Source organism: Molothrus aeneus, chromosome 1 (genome assembly GCF_037042795.1).
Source record: "Molothrus aeneus isolate 106 chromosome 1, BPBGC_Maene_1.0, whole genome shotgun sequence".
NCBI classification, from domain to species: domain Eukaryota; kingdom Metazoa; phylum Chordata; class Aves; order Passeriformes; family Icteridae; genus Molothrus; species Molothrus aeneus.
In genome coordinates, this window is record NC_089646.1 from 13,582,870 (window position 1) to 13,601,146 (window position 18,277).

The window sequence follows — 18,277 nt, forward strand, 5'->3', positions numbered from 1 at the left end:
GCTTTTACCTACCTGTAGTAGAAGTTCTTAGATCATGCTTTCTAAATTTGGCTTTTTTCTACAAACACATATTTAAGGACTCAAGAGATAGGGTATACCACAGACATTTAAAGATCACAGCTGTTACTCAACACAAGAAAAGCCCACATTTATGAATGAATTTGATTTGACAGAAAGATATTCACAAAATGAATTAATCCGAAAATTTAATTTTAAATTATGCCCCTAGGAACACACTTGCAGCTCCAAGTTCACTTAATGAAAGCAGATGAAAGAAACTGTGTGCACAGCTCTGCTTGGTGCCCATATGGTTGCCTTTGTAACAAAATGTCAAATTAAGTTTAGAAAATATTGACTATTTAGAAATCTGTATCAGAATCTGAAAGTCTCTCGGGGCTGCAAGACAGTAACTCACCCAAGTTTCATTCTACCTTTCATACACTGGTTCAGCTGGCACTAAGAGTGCTGAAATGATGATTATGGAGCTTTCCATCACCCTACCCCAGTCACCCTGACTGCTGCAGATGCTGCAGTGGATACAGTAATATTTTAAACACACCAGTGCTTAACATGACCTAGAAGAGATGAGCAAAATGCCTCCCTCTTAGATTTATCTATGTGCAACAGTAATTTTCCTGTAGAGAATGCAAGGTGTGGGGGAAAAAATGAAGTTGCCCTACAAAAGCAATAATCCTACTGTCTCCTCACCCTTCAACCTGCCCAATGTGCAGCTGGGACAGAAGATGCAAAGACTTTTGTGCCAGAGTTCAGTTTCTCACCCTCTGTAGACTCTTTTCAAGCCCTCTGAGCCCTTGCAGCTTCCAACCCTCCCCATGCTGGCAGCCTGGCCTGAGCCCTGCACGACCCCTGCCCCATCCCAGCACGGGCTCTTCCAGCCCTTCTGCTCCCCTCAACGCACCTGAGTCTCTCCCAGACAATCCACCCTTTTCCTCACTACCAGCTCGTCCTTCTGTGTCCTGAAAATGTTTCTTGGCTGCTGCACCTGAACCCATCTCTTCTTCCCATGAGCCATACCAGGTCTAATGCAAGAAGACACCCAAAACCCACCCAAAAAGGCCGCACTTATTCTGCATACAAAGGATTTTAGAGCAGAAGAGTATGAGATTCAAGAAGGAAAAAAGCCCAAACACCTCAGAAATGGAAGACCTTTTTCAAGTGTTAATCAGAACTATTTTTAAGTTACTAGTGACAGAAATCTGAAGAAAAGCAAGACTATATTCCAGGCAGAAAGAGCTGACGAGGAAATCAGGCATCAGTTTAACTACAAAACCTTTCTCCTCTCCTCTCTTTTTCCTTTAACAGAAAAATTAAGGACTGTCTAAGTGACCACATTACAAACTCCTTTGGATGTGTTAGTCTAAATAGATTTGTCTCTCATCTAACACCTCTGCAGCAGAGACACTGTCTTAATAAATTTTTGCATTTGTGTACACCAAGGTAACCAACCTACAGCCAACTCAAGAGAGGCTATCAGCAACCATTAACAAAGAGCACAAAATGCCCCAGCATTTGGTCTCTATTTTCCCCTTACTGTACAAAATGGAAAGAACAATACTCTACAAATATCAACTTCATTTCTCTCCAAAAGTAAAAAGGCACCAGTGAAACTTAAAATGCTCATCTGAGACATCCCCCAGTAACTCTCAAGCATGACTGATGAAATAAATTTACTACTTCAAAAACGAAAGCCTTTGAAGCTTGCTTAGTAGTGGTTCAGAAATATATATACATAAATACACACATAAAATGCAAGTGCTTCCAGAAACAAATAAATAGTAAAACCCACCATTTGATGGTATACTTGAGGTTTGGTTGACTGACCGTGCTGTCATCCAGGAAAATAGTGGAGCAGGAACTGTACTTCCTTCTCAACTGCCCAGGAGGATGCTATGAAAAACATGCAAAAGAACAATGGCAATTATGTAACACCAAAGCATTTTTTAGAGGAAATGTAAGAATTTGAAAAAGACAAATTTCTGTCTCTCACAATGATGCACACAGTAATGTGATCACGTTTGGAAGCAGTTCAGAAAGTTGAGAAATAATTAACAGTGCAAAAGTCACAAAAACCCCTGCCTGAGACTTGCTAATGCTTTCAAGTCCCAAATCCCCTGTGTCCCTCCTTCCCCAAAACCATGCAAAAATTTTTCTGCAGGCTTACTCAAATACACACATACACTTGGAAAGCAAAGATGAATAAGACCTATATTTTTGTCCTCATTCCAAAAGAGTAAATGGAAGAGTGAAAAAGAAATTGTGTTAGCAATGAAGACTAGTTTAGCAACAGATATAAAACCATGCTTGCAGAAAAAAAAATTTAAAACCCTAAAAAAGCTCCTAACAAAATGAAGGGAAAGAGGTCTTTACAGTAGAACTACAAAATTAATAAGGAGAATTCATTAAAAATAATTTATCAATAATAGATTGTTATAAGAACGGAAGAAAACTGATCAAAGAACAGAAGAGTATAAGCAAATGAAAAAACCCCCATATCTTAACAAAAAAGGTTTTCAATACATTTCAATCCTTTTCCTGCACTACCATAGAAAAACACTGGAAAATTAAGCCAAAAAACTGGCATTTGAGAACTCTATTTCTAAATATTTTTTGCTGAGAGCTTCTCCATCAGCTGTTTAGAGTAGCCAGGACTCCACCAGGCTAAAGAGAACAGTTTCAATCACATCAGCTCATAGTGTTCTCAGTTCTTAATCCTCTTTGATTCTTTCTTTGCTTATTCCATCTACACTAGCAAATAACTTGACCAAGAACCTATGTCAGCAAAGTGAAGATCAGTCAAATTACACACTTAACTCACAACAGAATTAGTTTAAAATTCAGTTAGCATATCAACATGGAAATTTGAATTCATCTTACAATTAATGTAGTTTCCAGTGTTTCAGTGGAGGGACCAATATCAATCCCATCAGCAGAATTCACAGGTATTTCCCAGCTCAGAGAACTGAGAATCCAGGATACAGTCCTGTGACTCCTACCTCAGTACATCTTCCCCTGCCCACTTTCCAAAACAGATATTATTACAAGTGCCAGCATCCATCAGCTCACCAATGCTCCACTTTCCATAGGCAGCTGACTTCTTAACAGCATTCACTACCCAGACAGACTCCTGGTAAAACCTACACACAGCTAAGTCATATTTCTGTACTTCACAGCTATGAGTGAAAAACCACACAGTCTCCTGTTAATTGAAAAAAACCCCAACATTTTCTGAAGCTGCCACAACAGTAGAAACATTATGTTCAAGTTACCTGAAAGCTTACCAACAAATTCTATCAAGGTCCTTCACTTGACCAATAAAATTGTTGGCTGAACTGCTTTTCTTGGAAGCAAAAAAGTGTACCAAGAAAATGAAAAACACCCCTTTTCAAAAATCCTTCAGGACTTTGGAAAGGTACTTTGTAATACTTTGAAAGCTGACAATCCATCTACCTTGCAAGCTATTGTATGTTAGGCAAGAAAGAGAAAAACTAGGAGTACTGTGAATATTAATACCATAAAATTTATTATCTAGCATTGATGCACACAGAGAGAATTACTAGGGGACTGGTGATTCATAGCTCTTATTCTACCACAGTTGAGTTTAAATGTCTGCATTAGTCTGTTGAGTACCTTGCACAAGCATGATAAAGGCAAAGCTACTTAAAAACAAGAAAAAAGAGACTCTAGTGGCTGGAGAAAAAAAGGTGATGTACACACATCTCAGCATTGTTAGAAAAAAAACACATGGAAAGTTTTCTTTCTGCATAACAAGTGACAACACGCTTTAAAGGTTTAGATAAAATTTTAGATAAATATACTGGATTCATTCAAGGCAAACACAATCAAAAAACAGAAAACTACATAGCAACACCACTATCAGATTTAAATTTTCCTATGTAAACAGCACTCTAACATTTGACACACATCAATAATTAGGGCAATGCACCTTATTTCTGAAACTAGCACATCACAGAATTCTTCTTGGATTTTCAGCCCACATCACACTTGTTTAGGCTTGGAACTTTTCACACCTCAGGAAAATATGTGGTGTCTCATGCCTCACTTTCTGTTCACAACAACTTGGCAGGAAGAAGCCCCTCTCCTAGTCAGAAGAATGGTGCCAATTATAAAGCCAATTATAAATTATACACCCTTGGGTAAATATACACACACCTGTGCCATGTGAATAACTGACCTGTCAGGAGATCAGCATCCCCAGCTCCTACTCTGATGTCCAGCTGCAGCCATATGATGTAGCAGGTAGCAGATTTTCTGCCCTTTCAAATTGCTGGAAAACACCCTCAGTTTCATATTCCATCTTGACTAAGCTGGGAGATATCTGAAGTCCCACAGTTCAGTCAAACAGACTTTTCCGAGCCCCCATAAAATGCTGCACAGGAACCTTCTCCATCCTTGCACAGGACAAAAGGGGTTACTGAGCATCAGCTCAGCATTCAGTACTGTCCTACAGACAAACTCCCTTCTGTGGCCATTGCAACGGGATAGGTCCATGACCAAAATTGTACAGGAGCTTCACACCTTTGTATTTCAAATCCATCACAGCTCAACACAAAAATACTCCCATTTAGACATGTCAGAGAGACTCCAATTAAGAAAAAAAAAAAACAAACAAAAGAGCTGAGAACAACTATAGAACTTTTGGAGAAATTAGCCAAATTATCTAATGAGATCCTTCTATGGTTCTATCCCACCATAAGGCTGGCACAGGGAAAAGGACAGACTGGGACACCTCCTTTTGCAAATCTTCATATGTAAAAATGAGCATAGGACACGTGTGAAGCCTTGACAACCTCTGCTATTACAAATATTTACTAATTCAAAGCACTCACTGATATGAAGTGGGACTCACTTGATATGTATTTTCAGTAGCTACAGTACTATTGCTGTAGCCAAGATACACTTTAGATGTCATGCCTCTCAACTTCAGCAAGACTTCCAACTTCATCTCACATAAAATTCCCAAAGGGCAAACCAAGGAAAACATGGCAGATAGAAACTACTTGGAAAGTTATATTCTGGTCAGCTAGGGAACACTTGAAATTTGAAGGTTGAAGTAAGGGACATTCCACAGAGGTACCAGTCAACTCCACATAAAATACTGACCAAAAACTTGGATCACAGTACCAAAGTATTTATTATTGAATTTGCAGCTGACATTAACCTGCAGAGGACTTTTTTCTTTAAAAAATGCAATACATCAATAGAATTGATAGAGTTACCATGTATACAACAGAGTAGAGCACCCATCCACTCTGCTTCTGGAATTTTACATCCAGTTTTTGACATTGTATTTCAAGAATAAATTTATTTCAGAGTCTGGAGGATGGAGAAGCAACATCAGTCAGATTTGGAAAACCTGATTTACAAGGGACAGCTGGCAGGCTGGAAAGGTTTTCTCCAGGAACAGAGCAAAAATAATGGCCTTTATTCATGTTGAAGGGAGTTACAAAGAAGAGGATGTTGTTCTCCATGGCCCTTGTAGATGGGATAAGAACAAGTAGCTTTATGTTAAACTATGGAAAATTAAGAGTGTACATGAAAGTGTGAGAAGAGGCAATGGTAGAAACACCCAAGTCATCACCTTTTTCTAATAGCAGGGATACTTCAAATAACTTGAGCAGTGATAGAATCTCCATCACTGAAAGTGGTAAAGAAGAGATAAAACAAACATAGGCCAGGAATAGCTTAGACACAGGCTTCTGCTTCTAGACAAGAAGCCAGACTGAACAAGCTCCTGAGATGAATTCTGGACCAATCTTTTAACATTTGGTGGAGAGGCTTTGTAGCTCTTTACTCCAGAAGCAGCTGCTATTTTCCTCATTTCAACCAAGACATCCACTAGGAAATGCTGACAGTCATTATTCACAATGAATATGAAATAGGTGTTTTGTGGAATTTCTTAACAGGAAAAGATATAGAACAGAAAACTCTGCTTTTTAACTTGTTAAGTCTTTGACTGTGTTACAGAAAAAGCCCTAACAGATCAAGATTCAGTTTCCAATAATGCAGGTGCTCCTAGCTCTTGAGACTAGCAGTTGTTTTTCCTTTGCACAGAAAGTACTAAGCAAATATCACCACTTTATTTTCTTCCAGCTTCATCCTGACACTTTCCAACCTTCCAGATCCTGAGTGTTTTAAGATATTTGAACTATAGGTTTTTACTTGAAGTTTACATAAAAACATTTTATCAGAAATCTAATGGTTTGGTTTGCCATCAAAATCATACAAACACTGCAGAATTGCTTCTAGGTACCTGCTTTGAAAGGGATCACAATGAATTCCTAACTCTTTCACAATGAGAATGAACAAAGGAGTTAATCTCTCTCAGGAAGCATGACTTAGAAATTAAATCTAAGTTTGTGGGCAAAGAAGAAATGTTACTATTTCTTTTGTTAAAATAGGCACTTCAGAGGGGTTTTGTGTAGAAACATCGAATGGATGGTGGACACGGCCCAAAACCCACACTCAGAATTGACCTGAAGGGCCAGCTCTGGCCTCTTCAGCAGCACTAGGGTGGCTCTCTGCCCTGATGCTCAGCAGGATTCATTTGTTTGGGCACAACACTCCCCTAATGAAGTTACACAGCTTTTGTACAAGCGCTGGCCCTCAGCCAGTCAGCTTCCAGTTTGGCAAAGCAGCTTCAGCCTTTTCCAGTGTTCTTTTGCACTTGTCCATTACAAGACAATTTGGAGTTTTTCTGTACTACATAATGACAGTAGTTTCTCTGCTTTCTACAAACCAGGTGTAAGTTGGTGCATGATTTTAAAAGGCCCTATTAAATAATCCTTTCCCCCTGGAAAAACTGAGGCTTGCTTGCACCTGTCTGTGCAGACATGCCCATTAGCTTCCAGGCAGTAGAGGCTGGCCAAGATGCTAAAAGGCAAAACTGGCACATGAAAGTGCACATAAAGCCAAATTACAACAGTAAGCAAAAATACCAGGACTGCTTCTGACTTGGAAAAGGGAGGTTCCTATCTTGAGGATCTTCTGTTGCTTCAGGACATGATTTTGTTTTGACAACATTTTTCACAGAAGAAACATGATTTTACAGGTCAACAAATTACTTCCCAAATCAAGCAAACCATGCAACACAATTCTCTGCATGGCTCTGCACTTATTTTCATCTTGCATAATGCCAATACAGCAAAATTGTCTACTTTTGGTGCATTCACCAGAACAAAAGTAAAAGGAAACTGCACCATTGTATGTTCATCTTCCTCTGCCAACAAGTACAATTTAAAAAAAAAATCCAGTCCAACTACTCTTAAGTAATACCCCTTGCTCCTCATGATTCAATTTTGTCCTCAGCTGATGTTTCAGCAATGTTTTATAATGTCCAAAACCAGCCTAGCTTAGACTAGATCTGTACTTGCAAGTTCTGGGCTCTCAAAGCTCGTCCTTACTCGTGTCAACTATAGAAAATGATGTCAGCAGACCACTGAGCTCCTGAGGGGCTCAGCAACCACCAGTAAACTCCTCTGCAGCACATGCAGGCCCTATTTAACCACTGATAAAGCACCCTGCTTTACAAACATGAAAGATTAAATATTTCCTTGACTGTTAGAATCAGCTCAAAGGCTTATATTTACAAAGTGTGTAATTGCTACTGTTGTGCAATTTCAGAAGGACTTTATTACATCCCCAGCAAAGCAAGTATTACACAGCTCCTTGTAAAAGAGCTGTCCTGCATGTTCTCATTCTAACTCCAAAGTTAGCTTTTGTTTCTCCCCATTAAAAAGTTTATCACTTCACATAACCTAGTGCTTTGAGGCTGACAGGAGAAGTAAAATTCTTCACCCTAGAAGACAGGAAAAGAAGCTAACTAGAAGACTTTAGAAAAACACATTTCAAACAGTAAATTTAGGTAAGCCATTAAAAAAAGCCTGTTAATTTTAACTTACTAGATGCCTGGAAAGAATCTTAAGCTGCATCTATTAGGAATGGCATCAGTGTAGAAAATCTGCTAAATGGACCAGGTGGCCTATAAAGGCCCCCTCCAGACCTGCTTTTTGTGTGACTGTGTAATGGAGAGGAGTAAAGGCCACATTAAGCAATCTCTAGGAGAACTTCAAGAGCACCTGAGAAGTCTCTAATCTATCTCTCAGTTTATTTTGTTCTTCTCTTCAAGTAAGGAACATCAATTTAAATATCTTGAAGAATTTGGACAGCAATTATAAGCCTTTACAACAGCCAGCCTCAGGTAGTCCACTTGAAAACAACATTTCATGGTTTATGTTGTGCTTTGCTTTCACAGATTAAACTACTTTTCAGACTATATTCCCATTTCAGCATGGATCTTATTTACCCATTAATCACTAGTTGAGAGTGTTTGATTATCAGTCCCATGTCCAGTAGTTTTACAACAGAGAAGCAGAGCAGCCTCTTTATTCAATCTGACAAGAACATTTGGGAGCTACATAGGAAGCAGGCAAAAAGGCTCATGGATATTGTTCTTGCCTCAACATGTAGAGCAAAAGACCCAACTGTTCTCTGCAAGTCCCCAGTACTGTGTCTGGGGAGAAGCTTCCCCTGATGTGAATCACTACAGGGTCACTTAAAAAGACCAGGGCTGTGACAGGAGGGTTGCCCAGTAACTTTTCCCCAAGATGACAAAAAAAAATTCTGGTCTATACATAGATGTTAACTTTCTACTTGGAATGATAAAAATAGTATTAGGTTGCTGGAATTTAACATCCAGTTGCCAGGTAGCAGCAGAAGCCATGTCCAGATCCCCAAAAAAGACAATGATGAAAGGATGATGCAGATACAAGGCTGGCAAGGAGTCGCTAGAATAAAAAATATGCCAAAGTGAGACATGATTTCCTTTTATTTTCTTTCCCTTTTCCTACCCTTTATCTTCCTACAGAAACATATGTGAAAAATAGCCCTTATTTGCTCATAAGGGATATAAACTGCTCATAAACAGCTTCATTTTAAGAGTGTCTGTCACCTAGAAGAGAAGTAATTACTTGGGCTAACAAAGCATTTTCTCCTTGTCTGAAAGGGAACATTTCTAGAAAAACTTGAAAGAGAAAAATCTTTTTTCTCCCCTCACCCTGCTCCTTTCCTTTACAAAAAACACAGTAAAAAAAGAACTACCTACTGCAACAATAATAGAAGATTCACTCTTTCTCCACCACCTCCTCTAAAAACACAAAACATGTCTGTCTTCCTGCTTGCTTTCCTTGTACAGGCAGAGACACTGATGCAATCTCTCTTCTCTGACAAAGGAAACATCCCTAATCTCAGTCTGCATCTTTATCCCTCTCAGCAGCTTGACTAAGCAGATGAAAAGACATGTGCACACCAAGGCAGCATAAAAAACCCCATAAAATAATAAAAAACAGTGACTGCCAGTGCAGGCAGGAAGAGAAGGAAAGAGAAAGGAAAGAGAAGCAGAGTCTGCTGCAACTGCTTAGGAATTAAAACAGGCTGGAAGAAAGCAAACAGGTCAGGTACATGGGAGGTAGGGAACTTCCAGCATCATTCCCAGCCTGTCATGTGTCTCCCTGGGCTCTGTGGAAAGACTGAGAGATGGCAGCTCCTCCATAGCATTCTGTCACTCCCTCCTTTCATTCTTTCTCCACCCCAAAAAAAAAAAAGAGCAGCTGCTGGCTTCTTCCATCACACCTACTGACAAGTTGAATCTGAAACATGGCAGCTCTCAGCTCTTGACAAAGTGTAACAAATCAAAGCAGGAGCCCACCATTTGTGTTTGGGGATCACAGGAAACTATTCAGGCAAATAAAATATCCTACAAACAAAAGCAAGTGAGAAAGGAAAAGAACAGTGGTGTGATCATGCTAAGAAAGTCCATTTTTAAATGAGGAAGAGTCAATACTAATTTTTTTTCATAAGTAGTATTTCAAAACTACACTTGTATAAATTACTATTCTCATCTGTTACTACACAGAATTTGGCAAGCAGTTAAAAAAACACCACCCAGCTTTTCTTGACACTTCTCTTTCTAACCAGCCCCCCATATCACTTGGGAGAAATCCAATTCTGCCTGCAAAATAACCAGTTATGCAGATAGTGCAAAAAAGATAAAAATTTTTTGTTGCTCATCTTGGTTATTTATCACAAAAAGAGAATAAGCATGAAAAACAACAACAAAAAAGATGACATCATTGAAAAACCACAAAATAAAGTGCTGCAAAATGGTGAGGAGTTCTCTTAAAAAAAGACAATAACACTACAGAATTTGTCCTCTGAAATGTTTCCTCCAGAGAAGATGTGGGGACCCAGCACTTCACATCAACAGGGAAACAGATGAGCAGCAATAACTCCTATTAGCACACACTGAGAAACAGTGGAAAAGAATTGATCAATCTACAGAGTACATCATAAACCATTGCACCATGTAAATAGAAACGATCATTTGTCACATACAACTGTTAAATCTAATTCCTTCAATTTCTTCCAACAAGGTGGTCCAGAAAAACCATGATGGTTCCCTGCAGTCTGAAAATCTAAACACAGTTTCCAGTAACAAGTCACAGCTACCCCTTCAAAAATGATCACTCAGTTTGTACATCAGGTTTAACACACTGAAGACTTAGGAGGTGCTGAATGAATAATTACAGATGTGCTGAATGTACAACTTCAAGTATTACAGGACATGTCTGAAAAAACAGTTTTTATCTATGAGTATTGCCTAAAAAGCTTAACTGACCTGTAAAGACACAGACATGGTAAGGACTCCAGCCTCATAAAGGTTATTTTTAGCTTTGTAATTCAGAAGTACTTTATAAGCACAAAGACTTAAGGTAGCAGTAAACCACTGAGGGAAGTTTACACTACTGCAACCTCAGCCAATATTTTGAATGGTACTTGTGAGGGGAAAAACAAAACAAATTAAGAAGAGGCAGAGCACTTGGCACATCAACTGCATATGCTGCTACACTGAGCTCCCAACAACACGACTCCTCAGTGACATGATCGCCCTTCTCTTTTTTGTGGTATGTCCAGCTTAATCTAAAAACACTTGAACCAGAGTTTGCACTAGGATGCTTCCAGCAGCATCTGTAATAGTCATCTTTGTTAATCTGCTGGAGGAATCAGAACTCACAACACAATTTTTACATATGAAATGGTTGGTACTGAGTAGACATGATAAAGTTTACAGGAACCCAGTACACTGGCTTGCCAAGTAATTTTATAACAGGACAACTGCTCTGCAAACTACTCTCACATGCACTATAAAAAATGGGAATGCTTTATAGGGGAATAGAAGATGAGGACCAAGAACATCTGCTAACCTAGTGAGGGCAGCTTTAAGGGTCTTGTAAGCCGCACAGTATCCCATGACTTCTCCGAATCTTAACTTTTGGGAAACTGAAAATCTCAGTTTACTTTGACAGCCATGCAGTAGTTTCAGAAATACTCAACACCAACCAATTCTATCAAAAAAGTGCAGCAGTCCTGCCCTCTCACCCCACACAGCAATTCATTCCTGCCCTCATGGCTCCCTCCCTTTCTGCAGGTGTGAGCCCCGGAGTGAATCACAATTAGGAGCTCCACTTTAGCATTCAGCTGAGTCCACCTGCATTTGTGCCCTGATCCAGTTTATCTGGAGCTAGACAAGTGTCAACTTCAGCACAAAGAGATTAAGTGGGTATAAACCATATCTATTTCAGCAGCTGTAGTGTCAAAGATGAAATAGAGAAAAACTTGAGAGCTTCTCCCCATTCACCTTAAAGGCAAACAGCATTTGGTAGAAAATTAGTTCTTCCCCTTCTCAATTTCACTGAAGCATGTCTCCACATATTTCAGCACAAGGCTTCACACACTTGGAACCACACTGGTTCCAGGTGCTTCAGCAGTACAAACAATGCTAACTGAGGTGAAGAACCTTCTCCTGTACCCAAAGCAGGCTACAGGGTATTTGCTCTCAGCTTCACTGCGAATTGGATTCAAACAGAAGAGAACCAAATTGAAAAATGCCCAGGGTACATAAGCATATCAAACCCCCATCTTCGTACTCAGCATGTAGCACATGTCAATTCACATTTACCTTGCATCAACACTTAGAACAACTGTGTAAAATCTAATGCTTTAGTTCTCTGCCAATGCAAACTCAGATACAAATGTAATCTAAAGTTTCAAGAGCTTCTGTAGTAATTTAAAAAATCATACCAATGTGTGCAGCTCTTTTTCTCAGATACCAGTTACCTATGTACACTGGTTGTGAGCATCATACTGTCTTGAAACCAACAGATTTGTTCCACTAACTCAATAGTCAAGGCCTATACTTCAGGATCCTGATGCAGAACAAACATGTGAAGCATCAGAGCACCCTCTCAGCAATGTGGAAATCACGTTGATAACTCTCATTTATAATATAGACAACAAGGAGAAAGCTGCATAGCGAGACATTTTCACTTACGTGGTTTATATAGAGACTCTTGCGTTTTTCTCTCACTGCAAAAACACAAAATATGATAGAAATATTACATGACTATTTTTCCCAATTAAGCTTCTTATACACCATTTATAATAAAAAGAACAGGAGGCTATCTATGTGCAACATTATAATTGCTTTTGCACTAACCAAGTATATTTATATAGCAAACATAGAAGAAACATATCTGTATGCATAAAGGCATTTAGGCTCACTAGCGTGGTGATGGGTTAAAATTCTCATCCATTTGGATACTTCACCAGGTGCTGGTCCACATGGGCAAGCTAATATGCAGTAAGCTGCAGTCCAAGGTAGCAGTGGCTTGGCCATTCTTCCCCAGTTCTCTGTGTGGGTACTCCTGAGCCACCAGTGCCTTCATCCAAGGTACCTTGATGCAAAATGGCCTACACTACTTCGCAGGTATGAAAGCACCTAAACAGCTACACCACGGAGTTAGCAAATTCTCATCACAGCTTACTGTGCACTAACTCCCACAGAGAAGCCTTGAAACCGTATGGATTACACCACTGCCCTCTATAATGATCAGGCACAAGCCTGAAACTATTACTCATGTTGGATGTAACAATGAAAATCTATTTCCTTGGTGAGTATGAACCAGTCACCACAAGCAATGGTTGCAAGTCAAAGCCACAATTAGCCAAAACAGTCAGAAAGTAAATAGCAACAAAAAAGGAGATAGATATATAAAGTCTTAATTGTCAGGAAAATGCTTGTTACAGCTGATTATACATACTCTATTTCATTTTTTTTAAAGCACTTCCCCAATTAACTCACCCCATAGAGAGCCTGCGGAGCTCTGTTCCAGTGAAAATACCACAGCATTTAGGATACAACTCTGGAGGCAACTACCACATAAATCAAGCTGCAGGATTAAAATAATAATGGTTTCATGCTTTAGGTGATTAAATGCACTTTGGTGCATCATGATTTGAAAGCTATGCAAACCAATGCACTTAGCAAAATAAGAGTGTTCACAATGGTGGGATAGCCTGTCCATTCCCTGCTGGATGAGAAGCCATAATCTGTGATTTATTATAAGCAAGCAATCTCACATAAACAAGGCTGTATGTGTGAATACTGTGAAATAATTGTGTTTAATGCAGACATAAAATGAAAATAAAAAAAATAAGAAAAAACTTTGAAAAATCCTTACATAATTTTCCTCCCAGGGAGCAGAAAGGAGAATCACACATGACAGATGTTAGCCATGTCACTTAGAATATGCTCAAATCCACAATTACGGACATTGTATAAGAAATAGAATTAAACAGGAACAGCAGAAAAATTCTGATGATCTAGTAAATTGTTAAACTGCTTGAACTCCTGCTAAAACACTGCACTACACTTAAGTTCCACACACTGCATTTATCACCAGCAAAACACATAAGACATCTACACAGGGGAACATAAAATGATGGTAGGTACTTCTAAGAACAGCTAAAGTATCACATATTGCAATGTACAGGCAGTAAACAATTCTGATAAGCTGTGTGCAAACCTAATAGAGTGCTTAACTCCAAGTTAACACCTATTAACAGTGAAATTTTGAATACAGTTCAGTATTTAACAGTTTTAATCACAAATAATTATACCTCATTCAAAGTTCTTCAAATCCTACAAAGACAGCAGGCACATATTCTCCAAATTCCATTTTAATGATTTTTATTCCCTTTAGATTTTTTCTTCTGTATTTGTATCCCTTATTCAATTCCCCATAAAGGTACAACCCTCTACTATCCAAAGCAAGAATATAAACTCACAGCTCAATCCCATTTGCTATTTCCAGTCTCCAGAAGAATATGTTAACATATTTATACAAACCCTTCCCTTTTGCCTGCTCAAGCACTTCTTGTGCACATCTTTGCAAGCACCATGCTGACCTCCTTTCCCTGCCTCCCCATATAACAGAAATATAACAGAAATTCAGTTAGCCTGGCCTCTCAGGTGAGGCATTACAGGAAGGCAGCTGCTTCTTTCTGTGCTTCTGGCTCACTCTGCATAGTGTAAGGCTCAACTCTCTCCAGAACACGTGCCAGTGGGGAGTCAGGCAGAGCAGACACCCATTCTGTCCCAACCATTCTTTTATAATCACAATCCCCATTTTCAACAAGGGGAAGCCAATTATTGCACAAGGCAAGATGACTGTAAAGAGGCAATTCCATCACTTGCCTTCAGTCAGTTATAAAATGCTTTGCTGCTCACACAACTCAGTGTGGTCTGCAGCAGGCCAGACCATCATGTTAGAATGAACCAGCATTTTGCATCATAAACTCCTAACTGCAACTCCAGGATTTTGGGTTTCAGGCATGGGGTTTTGATGACGTGAAGCCAAACAGATTTGGAGTTGCAGTTTAAACAATACAAAATTTCAAAGTTATACTCTCAAAGTGGAGCCTGAGATTGTGCCAAATTATCTCAGTTTTCCTCAATCTGCAGTTGATGACCTATTCCTGTTGCTACAGAAACTTTCAACTGTTATCGTTGAGCTTTTGCAATAGGAGGAATGTACCCTGAAATTAAAAGGGAATGAGGAAATATACACAGAGGCATCTTGCATGTACATGCATGTATATATGTATTTTTCATTGTGCTGTAATAAGAACTCTCACTGTGCCATAGACTTATAGACTTCCTATAGACTGATTTTAATGTCAATCATATCAGGATCCAAACCAAAATTCTTGATGATTACAATTATAGGAACATCTTGTGTTTTGGAAGTGGAATTCCCAATAATTGTTGGCAACTCATCCAATTCTGTTTTAATTTAGAAGACTGGTCCCAGCTAACATTAAAAACTAAAAGCAGCTTACTCCACTTCTACCTGCCTATATAAACACAATTTGAAAATATTTTTGCCTGAAGCCCATTGTTGCACTGATACTGCAAAATTTAGCCAGTATATTGAACGTGTAAAGCCCAATGTTAGTTAGAGGGGTGCAGCTGGAGCCCACTGACAGGAAACACCACTACCAGCACCCTGGAGGAGCAAACATTGCCTTCTTGCATGAAAAGGCAGTTCCATTGTTGGAGTGCTGTTTGGAAACCCTGGGTTAATCACACCCACACACTAAACAGTACTAAATAATAAAACCCACTAAATAATGGGTTTGCAGTCACCCACAGCTCACTGGCCAAGCTTAGCAGATGAGGCAGAACATGCATAAAGCACTCACAGAAGTTATAAACATAACAGGCAATATTCTGTACCAGCTCCCTAAATAGGAAGAATTCCACACATATGATTGAGTACCTAGAAAATCCATAAAAGCGATGGAAACACTTAGAAAAGCTCATCTAGCTAGGAATCATATTAATACTTATTGTGACTAACTTTTCTGCAGATTCATTGAATGTTCAGGTAATTAAGGATTCATTCAGACTAGTGACTAAGAGGGGCAGGACAATTTACATGCTTAGCACAGCATCCAGGCTTCACAGAACAAAGACAATTAGAGACCACGTAATAAACCCAGATGCCACATCCTGTCTCATTCTATTTGTTGCTCTTTGCCCACATGTTGATCACAAGCAGGTCAAGCACAGCTTTGCCAGAAGAATGCTATAAGACTACCAGTGAGGCTCAAAGAGCACAGGGCTACTAGAGAGCCAAACATGGAATTGTCTAAGCTAACCCCGGCAAGTCACTCTAGCACCTAGCGATGGACTTGGCCATTTCCCTTTGTAAAACCATGAGATGGACACTCCCAGCCAGAACCAGATCCTGGATGAAACCCTGAATCCAGATGTCACTTGACTTCCTGTGTATTGTAAAATGTGCATTTTAAATGTCCACAGGTCTTATCTATAGAAATATTTGAGCTTACAGTCAACAGGAAGGTTTACCAGCCCAATACTATTCAAGTAATGGAGTAGTTATTCGCCCAAGTTAGATGTTTTCAACACAGCTAGCTCAGCTCTCCTCTTCTACATCATCTGAAGAAGTCTTGGGGGTCCCCTAGATTCCACAGCAACCTGTCAGATTACAATCCCACATGCCCTGAAAAATCCCTTGATTTTCCTCTTACCAAGCACTTGATTGCATTTTGGTTAGGCAGCACCCTTGAACAATGTGGTAACTCCTACGGTCCACTTGGTTCAACAAGGGGCCCAAAGCACAGCCAAGCAAAATCCTTAGTACTGGAAGCTGTCCCACCAGAACACAATAGTTCTTGGCAACACATCAGTAGATAAATGTTTGCAGAATCCTTTTATTTCTATACAAACAAAACAGCCTTTGTATTTTTTCCAATGTATCAAGGACAGCTCAACAGATCTTACACTCCCATTGATAAAACTTCTGTAACATTTCACCAAATTCATTGCTCTTACTCAAAAATATGTTCTTGACATTACTTAAACTAGAACAAAGCTTCATAGACCAACTCTAAAATGGATATAAAGATTTTTATAAAATACTTAAAATTAACTCCATATTGCTATAAATTAACTGCTCCTATTACAAATAAGAATAATCATCCGGTTAGGTCAAAATTTTAGTTGTTGAACTTGGGTTTATTTCGTCCTCTTTCAACAAGCTGTAACAAGAAACAAGTAGCATCCATATGGGATTAGACAGTTTCAAAACACAGCAAATTCACCATAAAACAGACATCAATCCTCATAATACAACTATGGAAATATTGCCATATTCATTTGCCAGACTACCAAACCAGATTAGTATGGTAAATGGGATCCAAACCCAAATAATGAGGCATTGAAAGAACCAGGGCTGAATTCAGAAGGAGAGTCTCAAGGTCAAAGGAGGTACTCACATAATCAACTCTTCAATTAGGGTCTAAATGTATATCCCTCTTTGTTCTAGTCATGCTCAAAAACTAGCAAAAAATATACAGTAAGTGAAAACTACATTATTTTTCAAGTGATGTGTTTGACACTGCAATTTACTATGTAAATGAAAAGCAGCATTTATAGGCAGCAAAAAAGAGGACAAAGAATTCATGCTGAACAGTCAGAATTGAAATGCAGGACCTGCTTTGAAAGTCCTGCTAGAAAATAATGTGTTTTGTATCCATTATTCATTTATTTCTAAACCAACATATCATACATGTCCAACAGGGAACAAAAGAGCCACAGTAAATGGCTTCTATTCTACTAACTCTGTCAGGAGGCTTGTTTAACCAATATTAATTTTAGAGATCATTTTGTCTATGTATTAAAAAAAAACTCCAGACAAACATGATTATATAAAATCCATAACAAGAGGAGAAGACAGAATGATTGGGTAGGATGGGAGTTATTTGATTAAGAAAATCTAGTACTGAACTTATTTACAGTATAACCTATATCAGAAAAACCCTGGAATGTCTTAGCTAATACAAACTGGCATTCGCTAAAAAAATATTTTCTACACATTTTTCAGAAGCCTAATGTTCAGAGTTAAAAAATTTTAAAAGTTACACAGAATATTTTGGATTTAGAGAAAACTTTTCAACAATATAATTACATTAAGCTTCATCCATATTTGTACTACTGATCTGACAAGACCATTAACTGAAGATGTGACTACTTAAAACTCTAACAGGATGCCTCTAAATGCCTCTTTTTGGGGGAAAGGGGGCCATTGCATATTAAAGGACTATCACATGCATTCTAACAGAGGGTTTAGAGATAACTACTGTAATAAATTCAGTAACCTACCATCTGTTTGTGATTTACTGAGAAATATTGTACTGGCCCGTGGATGATCTGATGGGTTGAATTCCATGTTCAAATCTGGAAAGAAAGAACAGCACAAAAACCATTTCTGATTATTCAATGGCAGACACAGATCTTCTCATTCTTTTTAGTAAC

General features: G+C 38.8%; 1 protein-coding gene across 4 annotated transcripts in view; it reads right to left on the bottom strand.

Moving 5' to 3' along the window:
* Positions 1-18,277, bottom strand: part of CCNY (cyclin Y) — a 120,785-nt gene that overhangs the window by 29,075 nt on the left and 73,433 nt on the right. The window contains exons 2-4 of one of the 4 annotated variants that reach the window (XM_066551432.1): positions 18,125-18,199; positions 12,428-12,462; positions 1,808-1,908 (exon numbers count right to left, since the gene is read on the bottom strand). In XM_066551432.1, the coding sequence (XP_066407529.1) occupies positions 1,808-1,908; positions 12,428-12,462; positions 18,125-18,199 (211 nt within the window). Of the gene's footprint in view, positions 1-1,807; positions 1,909-12,427; positions 12,463-13,237; positions 13,404-13,616; positions 16,835-18,124; positions 18,200-18,277 lie in introns of those variants that run through there. The other 3 variants (XM_066551449.1, XM_066551441.1, XM_066551460.1) reach the window with 3 other exon arrangements.